Here is a 23,129-nt window from a genome sequence, read left to right as displayed (position 1 = left end):
CTAATAGAATTAGCATTTAAAAAACCTTGCAAATTCACTGAAAAAACTATAGGTTTAAGGCCTTATATAGTTAGAAATTAGCATTTAAAAAACCTTTGAAATTCACTGAAAAAACCATAGGTTTCAGGCCTTATATAGTTAGGAATTAGCATTAAAAAAACGTTTGAATATATAAAAACGTTATCCACTAATAGAATTAGCATTTAAAAAACCTTGCGAATTCAATGAAAAAAACATAGGTTTCAGGCCTTATATAGTTAGGAATTAGCATTTAAAAAACCTTTGAAATTCACTGAAAAAAACATAGGTTTCAGGCCTTATATAGTTAGGAATTAGCATAAAAAAACGTTTGAATATATAAAAACGTTATCCGCTAATAGAATTAGCATTTAAAAAAACTTGCGAATTCAATGAAAAACTCATAGGTTTCAGGCCTTATATAGTTAGGAATTAGCATTTAAAAAACCTTTGAAATTCACTGAAAAAATCATAGGTTTCAGGCCTTATATAGTTAGAAATTAGCATTAAAAAAAGTGTGAAAATATAAACGTTATCCGCTAATAGAATTAGCATTTAAAAAACCTTGCAAATTCAATGAAAAAACCATAGGTTTCAGGCCTTATATAGTTAGGAATTAGCAATAAAAAAACCTTGCAATTGCACTGAAAAAACCATAGGTTTCAGGCCTTATATAGTTAGGAATTAGCATATAAAAAACCTTTGAAATTCAATGAAAAAACCATAGGTTTCAGGCCTTATATAGTTAGGAATTAGCATTTAAAAAACCTTAGAAATTCACTCAATAAACTATAAGTTTTAGGGGTGTTATATTTAGCTGGACATTTCACTCATACAAAACCATTGAAATTGCTCCTATATAGTTAGTTGGACTAACTATATTTCGCGCACCCGCAATCCACTGCTGATGATGTCACATATTACATCATTCGTGACATGGTCAGTGACATCACTGATGACATCTCAAATGACATCACTGATGACATCACTGACGACATCATCCATGTGACAATCACATACACCTTTTCATACACTAGTAAAATCTTTCATCACTCTTTGTAAAATACAGAGTATCATATTTGAATCCATTGACGCAGCAATACAAGTATCTAAAAACCCACTCAGTGATTCCTAGATGTCTACACACATCTAATCACTTACCTGTAGATTCAATCATACATGCTGTCAATGAAAAATAGAACACTATCAAAAAAATTATACACCTATATCGTCATTACACACCAGCACACAACCTATTAAAATATGAAGTTATCCTACTCACTTATGCAAACAATTGATCATACTTACATACTTACTTAGCTACACACTTATACAAACACCACTTCATCTATTCATTTACATAGTAAGTCATACTTACTGTTTTATAAAATCATTATTACAAGTATACAGTCATCCATATAGTCACTTACAGAATCATTGAGTCTTATGAATACTTATTTATATACAAAAACTGACATATACACTGCCTTTTATTTTTCTACTTTGTTGGACATGCACCAAGAGAAATATATTTGCTCATCACCACTCCCATAAAGATATTCACTCCCCCAAACAACTATTATAACATGTAGTTTTAACTTCATATATCTACTGAATAAACTATTCACACATCTTTGGGCACTCACCCCCCCCCCCCCACCAAACCACACACACATTCACTCTCCAATACAAATACTCAGTTAACTAATTAATAACTAATATAGACTTTCACATAGCTAGTAACCAACTGGAGAACCAGTTTACACAACAACTGACAAAGTGATACAGATATTCACACAGTTTAGTCACTATCCACTATATTTAGTGAGACACTATAAATTGTTAAAGTAAACAGTCAATTACATTGCTACTAAATCCTCCATCCAAATATTTATTTTTATATATCCACTCATTCTTCAATGCAAATTGCTATATATAATGCATATTTCAATAACTAAGCAAACCACATTCACTGGATGATGTCATCAGTGATGTCATCAGTGATGTCATTTGAGATGTTATCAGTGATGTCACTGACTATGTCATGAATGATGTAATATGTGACATCATCAGCAGTGGATTGCGGGTGCGCGAAACTATATAGGAGCAATTTCAATGGTTTTGTATGAGGGAAATGTCCAGCTAACTATAACACCCCTAAAACTTATAGTTTATTGAGTGAATTTCTAAGGTTTTTTAAATGCTAATTCCTAACTATATAAGGCCTGAAACCTATGGTTTTTTCATTGAATTTCAAAGGTTTTTTATATGCTAATTCCTAACTATATAAGGCCTGAAACCTATGGTTTTTTCAGTGAATATATATATATTACCTACTGGCGGTCGCCAGTAGGTATATATAGTTAGGATTTTTTCTCTATGGGTTTTTTGAAAATTCTATGTCTAATAACTTTGGCGTTTGTGGACGGAATCGGCAGAAATTTTCAGGAAAATGGCACATTTTGTTTCTGAGCAGCCCTTGAAAATTTGGGGGGGGTTCGTCCAGTGGGGGCCGAGAAAAAAGGGGGGTCCCAAAACGTGTTTTTAACATTGAGTTTTCCATAGGGCGGTTGGCCTCACTTTTAGCCCGAACGGCTGAATGGATTTGCACGAAACTTGGCAAAATTGTAGGGACTGGTAGCCCGATGTGCCTTTTGTAGGTCTCAATATATGTGCTCCAGTGGATTTTGAGAAATTAACGTTTAAAAAAAGATATATATCTGTAACAGCGGACCGGTTAGCGCTCTGGTTCGCGGACTTTTCGCGCAACGGAGCTTTGTGAAGCGAAGCTGATTGGTTCTCCGGCGTCTGTCAACATTCCAAACAGTCCGTAGCGGCCGCCATCTTGTCTCTCGGTAGGATCGAGAGACAAGAGGAGGTCAAAACAAAGGGGGAAATAACTATAAGGGGGCATAGTAGATCCTCGCTGACCCCCTAGGTTTGATGTGGAGGTTTTAAAAGGGCCCCGCGGGGCAAAAAAAAATAATAAAAATAATAATTGAACGGCTGAATGGATTTGCACGAAACTTGGCAAAATATTAGGGACTGGTAGCCCGATGTGCCTTTGCTAGGTCTCAATATATGTGCTCCAGTGGATTTTGAGAAATTAACGTTCAAAAAAAGATATATATCTGTAACAGCGCTCCGCTTCGCGTAACGGAGGTTTGCGAAGCTGATTGGTCATTCTGTCACTGGGCTATAGTTGGGCTACATCTGGCTGATATTTGGGCTACATTTGTTTTTTTGTGTGTCTGGCGGCCATCTTTGGGCTACATTGGGCTACATTGGGCTTCATTGGGCTACATTCGGCTAATTAGCAAATAGCTCATCGCAAACTAGGAATGGTAAAGAATCGCTATTTATTCCTTAAAGTTCGCTATTTAGGAAATGCAAATAACTTTTATGATACATATGGCGGTTCATCTCTAACAAGATAAGAAGCATAGGGATAGATTTATGATGACTGGCGCATCACCAGGGATGTGTTAGTCATTCTGTGCCGCTGTTCCGTCACCTATGGTGTGCTGCATTTACAATGCGGCGCATCATGGGGCAAAAACAGCACAGATGCGTGATGTATCTGTGCCGTAAAGGTGGCGCATTGCTGGAGTTGTATCGCAAGTGTGATGAAGCTCCAGCAAGGGTCGGGGGTGCCCCTGTCGCAGGGTTTCTGTTCTCACACAGAACTGTGGACAGAGGATTGGAACCTCGGCGAATTAGGGTGTCCCAAAACTCACGTTAGTAATCAAAAACTATTTAGCAAGCTAGGTACAGTGTCACATTGGATATAACAAACTCTCAATGTTTAGACAATCCAGAATATGAACTTATAGTACCTCAGGATACGTGGAACTCATGAACAGTCGGTCGTTATATATTTCTTAGAAACCAGAACATGGAGTTAAGAAGAACACATGTGTATTTGAAATGTTTATTTACTAATGCCGTCTTCTCAGGCGTAGTACCTTAGATAATAAAAGTACACATATTATCAGTAGCAAAATTACCAGCATAGTTACTAGTACATAAAAAGTGAATGGTGATAGTATGTTAACATGCTGTAAATGAATAAGAGTTAGCAACACTTATAAGCAGCCGCGGGCCGTGGAGGGAGTTACGGTGAGGCAGGGAGGCGGGGAGGGGGAGAAGCAGGGTGGAGAATACAAGTACACATATTATCAGTAGCAAAATTACCAGCATAGTTACTAGTACATAAAAAGCGAATGGTGACAGTATGTTAACATGCTGTAAATGAATAAGAGTTAGCAACACTTATAAGCAGCCGCGGGCCGTGGAGGGAGTTACGGTGGGGCAGGGAGGCGGGGAGGGGGAGGGGCATGGTAGAGAGGGCTCCACCCTGCTTCTCCCCCTCCCCGCCTCCCTGCCCCATCGTAACTCCCTCCACGGCCCGCGGCTGCTTATATCTCACCCTCCCTAATACACATATTATATTATTTGCTAAGAAGGTCTCTTTGTGTTGGTTTAGGGCGTGTCCATACTTTAGTGTCTTAGATTTGAAGGAATCACATCAGCATACACCAGCTCTCTCTTCATGTGAACCGCATCAACTGTTGTGTATGTGTGTTCGGCAAAGCAATATAAAACCCGCCTCATGCCCAGAATTGGCAGAAGTTGCACTTATGTTATGAGTATGAAGTCGTGGAGATCAGACCTCATAACAATTCTGTATCGTGTTGTTCTTGAAACTTTAGCACTCGCTGTACAGATATAGTTTAACAAGTAAAGCAGATAGTAGACCAATAACATATTATTCTCATGTAAACCACGATGAACTACTAGGTGGAAAGCTAAAGCAACAACTAAGTGTCGTGTGCAGAAGTTGCAAAAAAGGAAAAATGGCGTTTAAACCGGTAATGAGCCCATGCTAACTTAACACGGTGTAAAGATATCCAGGACCTAGATGACACCTCCTCATGATCCGGAAACGAACTGAATAAGATAATAGAAGTGCCATCTCATGAGAGCAGATTGCAAGTTTATATGTGGACGGTCCGCAAGGTAAAGCATTAAAAACTAGGAAAATTCAATGCTAAAGAAAAATAAAACAGCCAAGTACTTTATCGAGTCTTAAGCCAATAGGCAAGGTAAATAATAAAAACTTGACAAATAAGTCAATGAATTGTCAATGAAATGCTAGTACTCAGCATATCAAACATGAAAAAGGTCTATGACATAACTGTGTATGCAAAATAAGCTGCAACAGCCTCCAATAGGAAGTCACCGTCTTCATCCGAAAACAGTTCAGCCATCCAATTTAAAAGCGGAAAAGAACATACGTGCTCTCCCAGCACCGGATCCTCTATCACCATCAGAGGACAGCTCGGTGGGTTTTCAAGAAAGCTGTGTTCCAAGAAAGACTGTGCTGCCGCCAGTAAATTCCAGGGACCAAGTAGTCCATGCATCAATGCCACAGCCATAATCCTTTCGCCAGGACAAATCAACTCGTGAGTAATGATAGGAGTCATCAGCTGATTAAAGTCGACGTCAGGAGAAACCGGTCCGCAGAGACACAAATCAATGGCCCAATCGAAATCACAGGTCAGGCAGTGAAATACAGGCTGGACACAGGTGAAGTAGGAGAACCGAAAAGATAATCCATATGCCGTGCTTAATATCGCCAACGGCATTGTGCCATAATATTCTAGCATGCGATTGCGGAACAGTGTCAGCAGCTGCAGGGTCGGAGGTTGCATAGGAGGGACATCCATATTTAAAAATGTAAAAAAGCACAAGAGCGTCCGCTGGTAATGCAAGTAAAAATGCAATCCACGAACCAGAGTGGAGAAAATGGAATGAAAGGGAGCAGGGATGACTCCAAAGATTTTCTCAAATGAAGTCACGAGACCACTGGTAACAACTTTAAAAAAGTGTGCCAGGGATTTTGTGGAGGATGCGTTAAAGATAGTCGGAAACATGTTGCTGAAATTGAAAGGCAAACCTGTGTACGGGTGTTCGCTATGTGAAGTACGAAAGTTTCACGGGCCGAACTCAAGGCCACCTCTCTCTGAGACAAAAGAGCTCTTATTCTTGTCATGCCGTTGAAACGTGTCCCAAGGTTGGTATTTGTGGCCAGATTGAAAACTCCCTATGTTCATGTGTGGGAGGAAATAGAACATTTCTGCAGCAAATAACCCGTTCACTTACTGTTACGATAAAAGGAATACTTTTTAATTAACTCAGAACAATCTTCATTATTGAGCATCAAATAACTACCATTTTCCAACAACTTGAACGTGGGGATGATAGCAGGAACTGGCGTGCCTTGCAACACGCAAGCCATATTTGGTCGGTGTTTGTTGCATGAATCGTGTAACTGTATGTGCCTACACATTAGTGAATGATCTGGCGTCTCAGTGCATTCCTCTCCATTCAGATAAACTTCTTGATCATCTTTGAAACATCTGTATGTGTATGGAAGCGACCAGACCTCATGAACAAAAGCACTACCTAAAGGTTCATAAAGACCTATTGGTATATATTTCATACAATTTGAAAACTTATATAAAGCAAAAGGCAGCGTTATTAAACCGTGGATAAGGCATGTTGCCAAAAAACCCGCAATCCTCTGCTGATGATGTCACTGAGCATGTCATGAATGATGTAATATGTGACATCATCAGTAGTGGATTATGGGTAATAGTATCTCTAGTTTACTCCCCTATAGCTGTCTTTCTTTTAACATAAGTGTGTGTTTCCTTCCCTTATACTTACTGTTTTTGGTTCGCTTCCAGTTCGCGTACCAGCGAGCGAACTAGGAAGCGAACTAAGAGAAATAGAGGTTGGCACAGTTCCAAATATTGTACCAATTTTTTAATAACGGGGAGGTAGTTCTGAAAAGAACTTTTTTTTTTATTTTTCTGAACATTTTTTTACTGTTTTTGAATTTTTCGGAAAAGTTTTATATTTTTTTGGGTTTTTCTTGGAGGGGGCAATGAAAACGATTCATTGTAAAGGGCTCAACAGGAGCAACAAAACAAAAAAAAGAAGTATTTATTATTTTGGGCGTTTCGGACAAACTTGCATATGATAGTCAATAGCTCTGTTGATCAGAGTGATGCTTCTTTCTCCGTAGGAAATGAATCCATCGCAAAATACGCAGGTGTGTTTTACTTCACCAAATCTCATTTGTATATTTGGCACCATCTCCCTGCCCTCTGGTCCCGTTACTTCCGGTACAACAGATCTTCTGGCCATAATAGGGAGATTATCTAGGTCGTTCCGAAACTGTGCAGCACTGTAGTTGTTAGGATGCCACCTAGTCATATGGCGATGCATTGTGTAGTTTCCGAAACTGTATTTTTTGTCGGTCCCTCTGGACAGTCTATCTTGACATATAAGGCAAGTTACGTATCTTGCATTTACTTTTTTCTGACCTTTGGGAATTTAAAAAAATTGCCAAATGAAGTTTTCTTTCCGGTGAGACGTCTTGGGCTGCTCAGGCAAAAACTGCCTCTCTTCGTGCTCGTCCTCCTGTTCCTCTTCTTCTTCTTCTTGTTGAATTACAACTTGAGCAGGTGGTCCACTCTTCCTTGGATGTGGTGGAGGTGGTGGGGAAGCACCAGCTGAAGCTACTAAAGAAGCCATTGCTCAGTGATCACAAAGGGTCTTTCTCTCACAATGATGAAAGTCAGAGTGAGGAAAGAAGGAGGGATTTTCATCATTTGGGAAAAACAAGAGTTCTCAACCAATCAAAAGTGTTCATTTTAGATTATATGACCTAGTCTTACATCATTAGGAAACCAAAAGTGAAATGAACCAATGAAAAGTGTTATTACCAAGTCACATGACTTGCTGTGTTTACGTTAAGCGCTTTGCAGGGCCTCCCGGTTTGCTTCCAGAAACCTGCGCTTTGGCACTCGCTTCGCGTACCAGTTTGCTAACGTAGCACGTCATATGACGTATCAAGCGACAACGTGGAACGTCATGCGGACGGGAGGCGTCACGATGTTGTTTTCTAACGCGGCACTTGCGGTAAAGAAACGTTTACCGGCTCGCGGTCTATTTCGCGGCATCAAGGTCAGCTAACGAGAAGCTTCCCGATTCGCGAAGCGGGAACGAAGAAAAAAAAATATTTTAAAAAAAAATTATTCATAAACATATAAAATATATTTTTGGATTTAAAGAAGAATACATTTTACAGCTACAGATATTAGCTGTTAAAAAACCAATGAAATTCACAGAAAAAACCATAGGTTATAGACCATATATAGTTAGGAATTAGCATTTACAAAACCTTGAAAATTCACTGAAAAAACCATAGGTTATAGACCATATATAGTTAGGAAATAGCATTTAGAAAACCTTATTTTACTCACACAAAACCATTGAAATTCCATATATAGTTAGTTGCACTAACTATATATCGCGCACCTGCAATCCACTGCTGATGATGTCACATATTACATCATTCATGACATGGTCAGTGACATCACTGATGACATCACTGATGACATCTCAAATGACATCACTGATGACATCACTGATGACAACATCCAGTGACTGTATGCTTCTGTAAAGTTAAAATATGTCTTACATATTGAAGAATGAGTGGATGTATAAGTGTCTGGATGAAGGATTTAGTAGGTGCATGACTGACTGTATAAGTGAGTGATTAAATGTGTCTCACTGAGTGCATGGGTTAGTGACTAAACTGTTTTAAATTGTGCATCATTGTGTCTGTTGTTTTGTAATCTGATGCATGTGTTGATCATTAGCTATATGACTAACTATATGGGTTATTGATTAGTTGCCCAAGTATTTGTATGGGAGACTGAGTGTGTGTGTGGGTGTCTGGGAGGTGTATGACTCTGTGCATAGATGTGTGAGCAGTTGATTCACTAGATGTATGGGTTCAAAAGTGCATGTGGAAACATCTGTATGGGCGGTTGACTGTGTGCATGAGTGTATTGGTGAGTGAATGGATATCTCAGTGCTACATGTCAAAGTAAGTACATATGTAAAACACAGTACATGTGATAGTTGACATATATAAATAACTGTGCATAAGAGCCAGTGAATGTGTGAGTGGCTGTATGGATTATTGTGAACTTGTATCAGGGATTGTATAACAGAGTAAATATGTGTTATTATATGTTCCAATAAGTAAGGTGTGTATAACTATATAGTTGAGGAAATCGAGGTGTGATTGATTCTTTGCAAGACTGACTAGGTGTGTGAGTAACTCCATGGATGAGTGACAGTCTGTGAGTGTCTGTTTACACTGAGTGTATCTAAGGTTATATTAGAGTCTGAAGAGGTTCATTGTATCATCACATGAATGATGTCATCAGTGATGTGATCAGTAATGTCAAATGAGATGTCATCAGTGATGTCATCAGTGATGTCATTTGAGATGTCATCAGTGATGTCATCAGTGATGTCACTGACCATGTCATGAATGATGTAATATGTGACATCATCAGCAGTGGATTGCAGGTGCGCGATATATAGTTAGTGCAACTAACTATATATGGAATTTCAATGGTTTTGTGTGAGTAAAATAAGGTTTTCTAAATGCTATTTCCTAACTATATATGGTCTATAACCTATGGTTTTTTCAGTGAATTTTCAAGGTTTTGTAAATGCTAATTCCTAACTATATATGGTCTATAACCTATGGTTTTTTCTGTGAATATATATATATATATATATATATATACACACAAGTTCCACAGTCAGTTGCCCCCAAGGCAAAGCGCACTCACTGTTCGGCATGCTCATGGTTCAAAAAGCAAGGCACACTCGGCATCAGCAGTGCCTGATGCGTTTCGGGTCTTCCACCCTTCATCATAGGCTGTCTGCTCCCCAATGACTGAGGATACAGGCCTTCCAGTCTTTATCCCAAATGTATTAACATCGTAATCAATCACAGGTGAGTACCTTTTATACAGATGCATTGTGGGTCTGGTAGTCCGCAAATAACACCCCAGTGGGCTGGTAGCAGTACAATAGGGAAAATAAAGCTATCACGGGTGTGCCCCTTGAGTCTTTCCGCAATATCCCATATGCCAAAGTTGTCCCACTGCACTGAACAGCAGTCCAGCAGCGGAGCCGTTACAATTAACGGCAGTGCGCTTCACGGCCGGGCCATCCGTTAAATATGCAAGTTCCACAGTTGCCCCAAGGCGAAGCGCACTCACTGTTCGGCATGCTCACGGTTCAAAAATCAAGGAACACTCGGCGTCAGCAGTGCCTGACATGTTTCGGGTCTTCCACACTTCATCATAGGCTGTCTATATATAGTGTCAAGGCGTACGTCTACAGAGTTAGATATAGAAAATCTATACTCACCCATCAATATATTGTTTCTCAATATTTTTGTGATGATATTGTGGCCACCCGATATTCTATGCTCAATATTCCATATCTCCACTGGCAGAAATGCCCCTGCCTGAAATGTTGAAATTTTATTACATTTTAATTAAATGCATGAGCAGTAGACTACAGATTTACATCCCCACCCATAACGTTGAGGTTGGAAATAAAAAGTAAAAAATTACATAAATGTGCCCTAAAGGCTGGTGCATTTTAGTGCACACCACCGTGTGACATTAGAACAGGGTAGCAGCGTGGTAACCCTAGCACCCCCGATCATCCGACTATGTAACTAATGAAAGCAAGCTTTCTCATAAACTCAGATCAGGGCAAAACTGTGACTGCAACATCTGAGTGGATAAAAATGTTAAAGAGATTCAAATACTGTAGCCCATCTCAATTTCCCATTTACAGTGGAAATTATTATTAGACCTTAATTATGGAGTAGATATTGCCAAACCACATCTTAAGTATTGCTATATCCATGCTGCGCTTTCACTATTGCCCATAGTTGACTTTAATTTGCTAGCTAAGGAAATACATATTTTTTAGGGATTCAAAGTGAAGAAAGCCCTAGAAGCGTTCAAAATGATCACCTATATGATAAGAGTTGAGGATTTAACTATGTGTATCACTGCAGTAATGGTGCACGTTTTAAACAAAAATACTCAAACAATGTTAGCTAAGTTTTTTTTTTAAACCAATCAAAATCATTTAAAATCCGATATAACTGGAAGATGTTGTATCTTTCTTTTATCACAGGTAGCGCGTCTGAAACCCAGAGTATATCTTTGCCAGTTTCCATGAATTCTTCAATTTCTAGTTCGCATTCAAGTGCAAAAACGTCACCTTTTTTTCAACAAGTTGGAGAAAAAGGTTCCAGCAAAAGTTCTACAAGCCAAAGAATGTCCTTAGACTTTGATAGTTCTTCGTCAACATTGTCCAGCAAAACATTACAATATGTTGAAGGAATTACATCTAGTAGAGGTGTAAGATCTCCATCCAATCAAACAAAAGAATATGATTTGAAAAGCTACAACCACCAACCTGAAATCAAAAGTCGCAGATTATATAAAACTACTACCATAAATAACTCAAATATAAAAGGTACCGCTGCTAAAAGGTATTCAAACTCTGTACCAGTACCAAGGCCATTTAGTGCACCTCCATTTAGTCAAGAACAGATTGAAAACTATGTTAATAAATCCGCTGAGAAACAAACCCTGCAGACAATTATATCGACTGACATTCACAGTCAAAAAGGAAGAGCACATACTGGGGACTTTCAAAAAGAGAGCTATGTGTGTAAAGGAACTGAAAAGAAAAATTGTACAGAGGAAAGTCAGAATAGAATCAACAAGGGAAGGAAAATGGATGAAAAAGTAGCACTTAAAAGTGAAAAACCAAATACAAAATCTGGTACAATCCTTCCTGAAAATAAACACCTGCAGAAAATCCCTTTGGCAACTGAGGAAATATGCCATGTTGTTGAAGAGACAGAATATAACAAAAGTAGAATTGTTTGCAGAGCGGAAGATGGCAAAGGTGAAAATGGTATCCTAGAGAATGAAATTGTATGGACCCACCCCTCGGACACTCAACATGAAGCGTCCTTCCCCGATATCACATGCAGAATGCCCCTCCCTCTGTATAACATTTTTATCAACATGGTAAGAGACATGGCACCTTATTCGGATGTATCCGATACAAGCAGTAAAAGTAATAATTCAAAAATTGAAAATACCCTGGGAGATTCAAATCCTAGTCCCTGTAATGGAACTGTAGAAGACAATAAGATTGATTTGTACCAGACACCCAACGTTAATCGATCATTGGAACAGGAAACAACAAACTGTTTGTCCCAGCAGAGCCACAACAAGCATGGGATTGGTCCAGGAAACAGTAATGCTGCTTCTGATTCAACGTGTAAAGAACACACTCACTCAAATTCAGATGAGTTGAGTTTATCAGAAACCAAGGAGCTTGGATTCTCAATTTCCTCTACTTCAGATTCTCTACATTCATTAAATTCTCAGAATGATGATGAAGAAAGGGTAAGACACTGATGCTATTTTATTTACTTTACGTGTCACAACATCATGTTAAAAACTAGCTAAGAATGTTTCCAGACTCTTCTGTCTGTATTTTATGTTTAAACATCAAACTCTACAAAAATGATGTTGTTGTATAATAATCTAATGCTGTGCTTCTCAAACATTTTGGAACCACAGCCCACTTTTTAGAATGACAAAACATTTGCGACTCACCTAGCTTTAATGGACATGAGGTGGGGGGGGGGGTTTAAATGTAACTAAAGTATTCTGCGGTAGCTCACTGTCATTAACAGACAGCACATTTTCCACTGAAGTGCCCCCTAAATTTGCACTACCAGTTTTACTGATAAAACTATATTGCACAGACATGATAATGCATGAAATCGGGATTCAGTGAATATTTATAATTTGATCATCACCAAGTGAAGTCACCAAAGTCACCAAGTAAAGTAACTTAATATTTTTGATCTTATTAAAATCTTTGTTGCGATCACACTTAAGAATTACAAAAAAGTGCTTCCTTTTTGTGCTTTCCTGACTGTTGATAGTGTACAGTTTATTTACAGGAATTTACATCTTGTGTGTTACAAAAAAATACTTCTAATAGCCTTTCCATTCACGCCGCCTGTACCCAGCAAGATTATTACATAATTCACTTTACCCTTCTTTCTCTGACTACTAAGTGAGAGGAATTTGTAAACAGAAATCCCCTTGTTAAAAAAATAAGCAGCAATTTGTCAGAAGTCATATTCTGACATTTGACCTCTGGAACTGAAAGGCATCTTTATTATTGCTTGGATTTTCTCGACCCACCAAAAATCGGCTCTCGCCCAACCAGTGGGACACAAACCAACAGTTTGGGAAACACTGATCTAATGTATCTCTTGAGACTTTGATACTAAGGGGCCGATTAGGATGGCGGACGGACTTGCGTCCGTCCGCCACCCTTGAGGAGGAGGGAACGTCCGCAGGGGCTGCGACGTTCCCTCCGTGCTGATTAGGATGTGACCACCAGGGTGGCGGTCACATCCTCTATATTTAACATTGCGGCGGGTGCAGCTTCAAGCTGCACCCGCCGCAATGTTAAAAAAGCATGTGTTACATTTACATGCACAAAGCGGCAGGCACCGCACGGTGCCTGCTGCTTTGTGCACGCAAATGCAGGGGGGTACCATAGGTACCCCCCATGTGCACCCCCCACCCCCCATTCACCCAGGGGGCCCGCAACGGGCCCCCAAAGTGAATGTTCGTATGCTTTTCCATGGCGGAAAAGCCGCCGTGGAAAAGCAGTTTTACACAACCATCATAATATGGCGGACGGTGTCTCATAGACACCGCCTGCCATGTTATAGCTTTTCCGCCGCGGTCGGAAGCCGACTGCAGCGGAAAAGCGGCGGACGGAATTCCAGACCCACCAGCCATCCTAATTTGGCGGTGGGTCTTTGGAGTCTCCGCCGCGGTTTTTCCGCATCCTCCGGGCCGGCGGAAGTGTCCGCCGGCCCGGAGGATGCGGAAAAACCGCCATCCTAATCGGCCCCTAAATATGCTATTGCTGTAAGGTATTCAGGGTTCTGCACTGTGACTAATGCACCCCAAAGACCTCAATCTCATGGCATAGCTAGTGTGATGCAACTTTACAAAGAATGTCAGTGTATCCACTGTACCAGGCAACGTCCTGCATTGTTAGGGTAGTTGACTTTGTCAACAAATTCAATCTCTTGTGGGGAAAATCAAATTCTGCTGAACATTGTTATGAGGTGGGACGTATTAAAGCTGAAAAATTGAAATGCAAGCTTGTAGCTCAATACACAGCACTGTATTTCTGGTGCCTCCAGTTTAACTGGATTGATTGAGTGCTATTTATTAGAAGCAGAAATGCTGAAGTTCAGAAAGCGTGAGCACGATTCATGGTCTGCATCAACATTTAAGAGAGTTCTGCATTGGTCAGACTTCAGCCAAAAATATAATCCTTCTAAGCTAGCAAGGAGATTAAACTCCTTAATTTGCATGTGTTGCCCACTCTAATGTCAACATTTCCAATTATGTTTTTAGTCTGTGATTACAAAACAGTTCCTCACAACATGGCTTCAAATTTGTCACCATGACTGGATTTAAATTCATAGGGCCGGATGTACGAAGCATTTTACTTGTCGCAAATGGCCCATCAGACCATTTGCGACTGGTAAAATGCTATTTGGCATGTACCAACCCTTTTTACAAACCGGTAACCTATTACTGACTCCCAAACTAGGTTTTGCGAGTCGCTATCAGGAAGGGGCATGTTAAGGGCGTCCCTTCCTAATAGCAAGCCGCAATAGTATGTAGAAATGTTTTGCAACCGGGAATGTGGTTTAAAACATTTGCAGTTACCACCAACTGCAAGTTGGTGGTAAGCCAGTCGCAAATGGGAAGGGGGTCCCATAGCCATCCCTTACCCTTTGTGAATGGGGGCGCCAACATTTTTTCATAGGAGGCAGTAATACCACGGACCACTGCCTGCCCTTAAAAAAGGAAAAAAGAACTTTATTTTTTTTTCTTTTAAAGGCATTCCGTTTTCCTTTGAGTAAAACGGGCTGCATTTTGAAAAAAATAAGTTGTTTTATTTAAAAAGCAAAAACATTCATTATGGTCTGCTGTCCCCAGCAGGCCACCATCCCCGTGTTATTGCCTATTCCCAATGGGTCGCAAATTACGACCTGCCTCATGAATAATGATAAGGCAGGTCCATTGTTACCCATTTGGGAATTGCTAATGAGTTTGAGACGCATTAGTACATTTCCTTTTGTGAGTCTCTAATTGCGAGTCACAAAAAATCGCAATTAGAGTCTCGTAAAATGAAATGTTCGTACATCTGACCCATATACCCTTACAATTTAGAACATTGTTACTTTACAAAGAATACAATCTGAAGTAAATTACAGTCCAACACTTATCTAATGAACAACACATTAGGAATGATAAATACTATATTTTCTTCTTTGCCCTTTGGAAACATGCACAGAAGGATAAAAGTCTGTATGATGCTAATGTGTAATGTCTCCCTTCACCTTGCTTGACAGTGAATGCTATCTACATTTTGGCTAATCAGACAATGGCTTTGACACACTGCATCAAGTCCAGAAGACAGTATTACCTGTTCTGCTCTGCTCACATCCTTTAATCAGAGATCCACATTCCTGAACCCTTTACAAACCTTTTTACATTTTATCTCATAGGTGATGTGTTTGTATTCAAATTGCATTCTGACTCATTGAAGTCTCTTTGCCTAATGATTTTTTGTCAGCCATGTTGCCTCAAATGAGCCAGAAATATGCCCATCCCCATACAATTTCTATTTAAAAGCTGGCTCGGCTGCACATAAAAATGTATGAACATTTTCATTGGTTTTCTTTTATGCACATAACTATTAGTTCCCTCTTCTATCTTATCTGCTGAGGAAGTGTTGTTCCATTTTCCCATACATCCTCTTTTCTCAGCAGTTATCAAAATTGTCATTGGATTCCTACACAGCATTTGCTAATGTATATTTAAAGATTAAACGATGTTCATCGTTACTGGGTATTAACGTGGCATCTCATGCATAACCCCATTCAGTGACCAAAACATGCTTCATTAATTCAATGTTTGTGATTCATTAAGACTTGTAGGGCTATTGCAGTTATACCACCCCATCCATATTAAGACTACACTGCCACAGGAAACATGCATCCACACTATTTGCTTTATCGCAGTGCACTCACTCACTCACCACTTACCCTGTAAGACTCGTGAGCTACTGGTTGCTCTCCAGCTACCTGTAAGTAGCTCACCTGTGTGCTGCCTTGCCAACTTACATAGAAGCTTTTGCTTGGTTGAATTAATATAAGTATGTCAAAATTGAAAAGCATGTATTGGAGGTGAAATTGTGTGTATTTTAAAAAATCATAAGCTGATGTTCGGATAAAAAGGGTTGAATTTTCAAAACATAATTTAAGCTGATATTTGAGTGATAAGAACACACTGTGTTGACGAGACGTATTATTAATATTCTTAATTTGGTGCAAGAGGCATTGCCACTATGGCTATCTATTATCCTTAAGGAAGCATTCCTACTTCACAAGCCCTTTTCCTTTACTGCTGGCAGCCGTATCTGATTCACTGAATAATCACTGCTTGTAATCTTTCCATATGGTGGCCACTAATGTAATCTTGTCTGATGTGCTAACCATTTTATCTCTAATATTATTAGTAGTTTGGGAGGATTTTCATTGGAAATAAGTAGCTCTTATTACAGAAAAGTGTGGGGAACCCTATTGTGATATTTACATAGTGCATATGGGAGCAGGAATCCCTTTGCTGGTTACCATACTTTTGGAACCAGTAGTTTGGCTTCCGAAGGGCTCATGTCAAACTACTCAAAACATTTGTTTGCTACATATTACTAGATTGATATTGGTGTGAATATTTTCACAGTACACGCTACACAACATATATGAATTTTTTTACATTGAATTTTTAGCATCCAATGGATTAAAAGACAAAGCAGTAAAGGTAGGGAGGGAGGATGACCATGAATGGTGTCACTGTGCATTAAAGGAATAGCCTCTTGGGCTATGCCACTATGTACTGCACATTTGTAAATTTGCATTTGTTACCTATTCCAATAAAAATGCTGCTTTTAGTACAAATCTTTCAAATATTACAAGAACTCTATATTTGGAATTTACTGCTGCTTTTGACATTTTGCAAAATATTACTAGTCCACTTTCACATTCTTATTGCAGTGTGCAAGCATTTTATGTATATGAATAATGAATAGGAGCTTTTCTATTCAGCAAGCTAACCCCCCTACATATTGTAAGCTATTTTATCATATTTCAAATAAAGTAACACAGGTGATGTATTCTTTTATTATGAAAATGTTTTTCTCAGTTCATGGTAATTCACAGTATTCTGAAAGCAACTTCTATTTCTAAAGGAGGCTCAGGATTTGAATAGTACCCAAACGTTCTGTATTTCTTTTGTAAGAAATGTTGGGTCGACTAGGGAAAATACCTAAATGTTTTGCTTTTTTGCTTTTGACCTCTGCTGTAAGCCTCTCCATGGAGTTTCAGTCAGTATTTTCCTTCTGTTACAATGAATTTGAGCTGACACCGTCATTTTTAAAATAAAGTCAGCTGCTATGTATAGCTGGGATAGAGAGTTAGGAGAAGTTCTGTGCTGGTCTAACTCAGCCTGACATTTGAACACAGGTAGTCCTATGCAGTATGCATATATTAGACCCAGATTAAATTGGTGTAGCATAATGATTCAAAAGGGGATCCAAACACAAATGTTCTATTTGTTTTTATGTACATTTATGTTTAAACTCTCTTGCACTTGGGATAAAGTGTACCTAAAGTGGAATTTTTCATTGGTACAAATTACAAGGTCATTGATGACACCTTGTGTATCAATTACTGGGTAACAAACTAACATCAGGAGTCCATTTTAGTCTATATGAGTTATTTCATATACTTTTAAGATGTGCACATTTCTATGAGCCAGACTTAATGAGATTTATGCTTGGGATAACCTGCTGGGAGACTGCATTTGTCTGCTGCCCATCTGGAAGATCAAAACCTCAATGGGCCCATCCTAAAGAGATTAGGTGTCTCCTGGCTTAGAAAGAGGAACAGGTGGAATTGCCATAGCTGTTAACAGCAACTCCCTCTATGGTTGCTTGCGGGATGTCTCCACATGGAACAAAGAGGGGACAGGAAAAGGTCTGGTCTGGTTTCTTTGAAGTTTGAGATGGAAGTAGAAATAGGTCTGTAAGAAAAGATGATGTCACAGAGAAGAAATGTGCTACAGTTTTGAAGTCAGCTTCCATCAAGACCCACCTCAACCCACCGGCCACAACTCCACCGCACCCCAAACCCTGCAATGAATCCTACTCAACATCCGCTCCCACCACAGACACGCGTGGAATTCTAGGACCTCAGCAACAGCACCTCCCCCGATGTCGCATTCCTCACAGAAACCTGGACGAACACCGCCTTGGGACCTGACATCGCGATTATCATCCCGAAGGCAACAAGATCACCCAGAAGACCGCCCCTACCGCCCAGGAGGAGGCATCGCCATTGCTCACATATTCAACCTCCGACTGGGCACCCACACCCCCGGGCCCACTGACCTGATGGATCTCCTTCACTTTAAGATACAGACCAACCCGACCACCACCCTTCAAGGCACCCTCATCTACAGACCCCCTTGACCGCTAGATGACCTTTCGCTGATTCCATCACCGACAGCATCACCCCACAAGTCATCATCTCCACCAACTACACCTTGCTTGAAGACCTCAACCTCCATCTCGACAACCTCCAAGAGCCCAACTCCTCCTCCCTCCTAGACAACTTCCTCACCATCGGACTCAAACAGATTGTACCAGAACCCAGGCACTCAGCAGGACACACCCTCGACCCCATCTTCACAGCAGGAAACTCCACACCTCGGACCTCCCATGGACGGACCATCGTTGCATCGACTTCACTTTCAAAACCAACACCACCCGCAAACGTCCACACCAGCTCCAATGCAGGAATTGGAACAAGATCCCCAACAACCGGCTCACCGCCTCCTTCAGCAGCTCCACTCCCACCGCCGAGGACGATGACCCAACCACCATCGCCCGAACCTTGCACAATTGGCTCACCAACTGCGCCAACACCATCGCCCTCCTCAAGAAAACTACCAACCCACACGCCAAGAGAACCAGCTGGTTCTCCGTCGAACTCTGAGAATCGAGACAAACCTGCATATGGCTCAAAAAGATATGGAGGAACTCCAAAAACACAACAGACCTTGACAACTTCAAAGAAGCCCACCATAAGCTCATCAGATACACAAGGAAGAAAGCACTCCAGGACAGAATCTCCACCCACGCACACAACAGCAAGGAACTCTTCAGCATCATCAAAGAATTTCGCCCAACCCAACAATGAGACAACAGACATCCCTCCTCCCAGGACCTCTACGACAGCAGTGGCGGTGGGTCCATTGGGGGCGTTGGGGCGTTGCCCCACTAGTCACCGTCGTTACTTCGCGCATTTATTAAGTATGTGCAGTGCAGTGATTGAAAAATAAATGATCCTAAGAAGCGCACTCACAGTCTGCGTGCGTGCGTCAATGAGAGCCAGCTGCCTGTACCAGGACAAGCAGAATCGGACATCGCAGAATGGTGTGGGGGCGGGGCTGCGAGAGTGAATGACAGCGCCAGCTGAGCAGAAATAGGAGCGCAGCAGGCAGCACAGTGTGTGCGCATTTTGGACTAGTCCTTTTTTACGGCTGGTCCACGCATGCGCACACGCGGTAGTCCCTTCCCCCCTCCTCCTCCCCTCTAGCTGGCAGACAGGCAGAGACCTGGGGACCCGGGTCTCACATGGGCAGTATTCACCCTGCTCGTTATCCAATCCTGGCGCAGTGGCACTGTTAAGCTGTGCCAGGATTGGCTGAGTAAATACACTGCGCAGAGTTCAGCACTGGTGCCGAGCGTGGGTGGTGCAGAAGTCGGACCCATTCAGAAGACGGCGCGGGACGGTAAGTTTTAATTTATATATATTTTTTCACTAAACCTCTCCCGCCAAGACCCCCCCCCCCTTCATGTCCCCCCCCGCGCGGCGCGACAACCCCAGTTCAACCCCCCACCCACCTGTAATGCCGGCCGGCGACCGTGACTGTGAAAGAGGTTGTCAAGAAGTTATTAGTCACGACATGTGAAGTCCCAGCCTCGCTGCAGCCTGTCAGGCTTTCTGCCCCCGCCTTTATTTCAAAACTTATGTGAGGAAAGGCAGCACACGGGTTCGGTTACCACGGCAGCTTTGGTTGAGAGGGCGCTGCTGGCTCTGGGGTATTTTTGACATTTCTGGGACAGGGGATGCTGTGGGGCGCCTTGTAATGCCACAAGCCTCTAAGTAATGCAATTTATTCAACGTGCTTATTATATTCGTCCTCGTTTTCTTTACCTCTTTGTTCTTGCACTTCTCCTCTTAATAAATGGTTTACCATTTTCTTTACATTGTGGATTCAGTTTTTTTATGCTTTTTATTTGTGCCTTCCCTTCCCTCTTTGGCTCCCCATGTCTCTGTTCCTCTCCCCAGTCCTTCTGTGCTGCTCTGCTGTGTCTCCTTCTCTCCTGCCTCGTCTTCCCTGAGTACCTTCCAGTTTTCGTTTCTTTTGTCAGCTCCCAAACTACGCAGTGACCTTCCCCTCCGAGATTTACACCTTTTTGGTGATTTTTAATGAAAATGGTGAAGGGGCATCTTGTTTTGCGCGCACTTCAGATTCATCACACGCTGGTGTCACCTGTTGTAGTTTCCAATGGAGTGTCCCCTTGCCTTGTAGGGTTCACAAACGTAAAGCACTTTCATTTACTCATTTAACCTAAACACACAACATTAACTATATTATAGCGGGTGCGTGTACAGTAAGAACACGCAGCAAAGGCGAAGGAAGCGTATTGGCCCACTTCCGTCCATGTCATCATGCTAAGCAGGTTTCTTTTCTTTACTTGTGGTCACATGGTAAGAATCCACCCTCGATCACTAGATCACCGTGAAGCATCATAGATGATACATTGATGTATATGTAGTGCGCCGGTCACCCTGAGCAGTATTTGGCACTGCAATAACAGCTGTTATTGCTACCCTAATCAATGTTAATGATTTTACCGGCCTAAGCATGATGAAGGGCTTAGTAGACCTGTCAGAATTCTAATCTATAATCATGTCAAACACAGATCCTACTGCCGTAGCGGTGCATCCATTGGGGCATAATATCCTCCAACTCAATCGGTGCTAAAATCACAGGTTTAATCTAATCCGACAGGACTGTTCAGGCACAGTCCTTCCAAGGTCGAAAATGAGCAGAACTGACTTTGGTACTGCAATCAAAACTTATATTTCGTCAGTTTGTGTTCTGCAAAGGTGCACTAATCACTCCTTATTTAGAGCATATTTTGCCGTTTAAGGTGTGTTGGACTGGCTGACTGACAAAACGGCATGGATTCTATAATATTATCAAGGTAAGGTCTTTGATAGGCGCACAGTGCAACTGGAACTGAAAACAGCCCTAAACGGACAGTGAATCCAACAAGCATTAAAAAGTCATTGTTAAAATCATATTGCAAATATGTCAACTTGGTATCGTTTTTATGGTTGCAGTGTGAGTTCATTTTGCATATATAAGCTGGTGTGTGTTTTAATTTGTGGATTGTTTTTTAGGAACAAAAAAACATTTCTAGTGAAAGTGGAAATTGCTATTCTCAGTATCTGAGTTAACGGAAAAAGAGGTCTCTTTCTTATTAATGCATGAAGGTATTAGGAGATTTCACTTCATCAGTTGCAGCACAGCCGATATTTCCCCTAGTTAGTGGAGCTTGGGTAAACAGTGCGCCTGCACTTAAGGATTAAGCAGGTGGTTACACACAATCTTATCCAGGACTCGGTTTTACTGAAGTGGCAGTGCAGAAATCTGTAATCTGTGGTTTGGTCCCTTAGGGAGCACTTATCCTGTACGTTTTTTTCTGCTCAGAATCCTCTGTCAGGAGAAATATTAACCCTTCAGAGTCTAAAACTTTTTCCAGAACTTCTACGACAAGTGTACTCCGCCGTTTGTGAGAAAATCAAAATGCAGTATTTGTAGAAATATATTATTTTAGATACATGTGCACCTAAATTACACTTTACAATTCACTTCTAGGTAGATTATTTATAAATAAAGGTTATTATTTTGCCAGGAAATGAATAGACGCCTAGCCATCGCTCAACAAACTCATAATATTGTTCTAATAAAAATAAGCTCTGCTGTGAGAAAAAAAGAATATGTAGGGTGGCATAAAACCTTAGCGCTTATAGTGTTAGGGAGTTCTCCCTTAGGGTGCGCACTTGGGGGTGTTGCAGAGCTCATGAAATATCTTTGGAATAAAAGAACTTCGCTTTTGGGTTTTTTCAAACTAAACTTACAATTCTATCCATTTTATTTCAGTACTACATCCCACTCTCCATGTTTTAGCAATCCCACCTTAAGAGGATGGCGTGTTGGAATGGGCTAGAACTGAAATAGATAACAGAGTGAGGTATTGAACTTGCTTACACAATCTACTGCCCTGCCCAGGGAAAAACAGGCAGAACAAACTAAGAAGCCTGTAGGCCATTAGTGACTTGAAGATATTGTTCTGTTTGACAAACAGCCGATTGACTGGGTAGAACTGGAGGAAAGATGATAATTTTACAAGCAAACCAAGAGGTAATATACACAGAAGAGAAATATCTTTTGTGATCTTAATGTTGTAGCAGTTCAAATTTGTGATAATTACCAATATCCATAAGCATCAGAGAAGCATTATGTGTGGGAAGTGCTAGCAAGGATTAGGAGTGTAACGCTGGCCCCTGCAGCACTGGTGGTGCATTGGGGGAGCCAAACCTTTCGGAGGGCCCCCAATCCTTCATAGGTCCCCGGTTTAGCCCACGGTCAATGAATATCTGTGAGACCTATGGGAGACTCAGATACCCCTTATTACCTTCTATAGGGGTGCCCATCATGTTGGTTTACACGGCTAGCAAGGATCCTAAGAACTGTGCGCCCAGAAACAAACTCCCCACCCCTCATGCTTCTTGGGCGCCCAGTGTTCATGTGGGTCACATTTTCTGGTGCCTTTCTCCACCGACTGAACCCTCCAACTCCACCCCACTCTAGATA

General features: G+C 41.0%; 1 protein-coding gene across 1 annotated transcript in view; it reads left to right on the top strand.

The window, feature by feature from the left end:
* Nucleotides 1–23,129, top strand: part of LOC144783990 (uncharacterized) — a 330,381-nt gene that overhangs the window by 268,437 nt on the left and 38,815 nt on the right. Inside the window, exon 12 of the mRNA XM_078662705.1 lies at nucleotides 11,116–12,407. Within this exon, the coding sequence (XP_078518831.1) occupies nucleotides 11,116–12,407 (1,292 nt within the window). The remainder of the gene's footprint in view (nucleotides 1–11,115; nucleotides 12,408–23,129) is intronic.

Source organism: Lissotriton helveticus, chromosome 10 (genome assembly GCF_964261635.1).
Source record: "Lissotriton helveticus chromosome 10, aLisHel1.1, whole genome shotgun sequence".
Lineage (NCBI taxonomy): Eukaryota > Metazoa > Chordata > Amphibia > Caudata > Salamandridae > Lissotriton > Lissotriton helveticus.
This window is presented reverse-complemented; position numbering and strand designations above follow the sequence as displayed.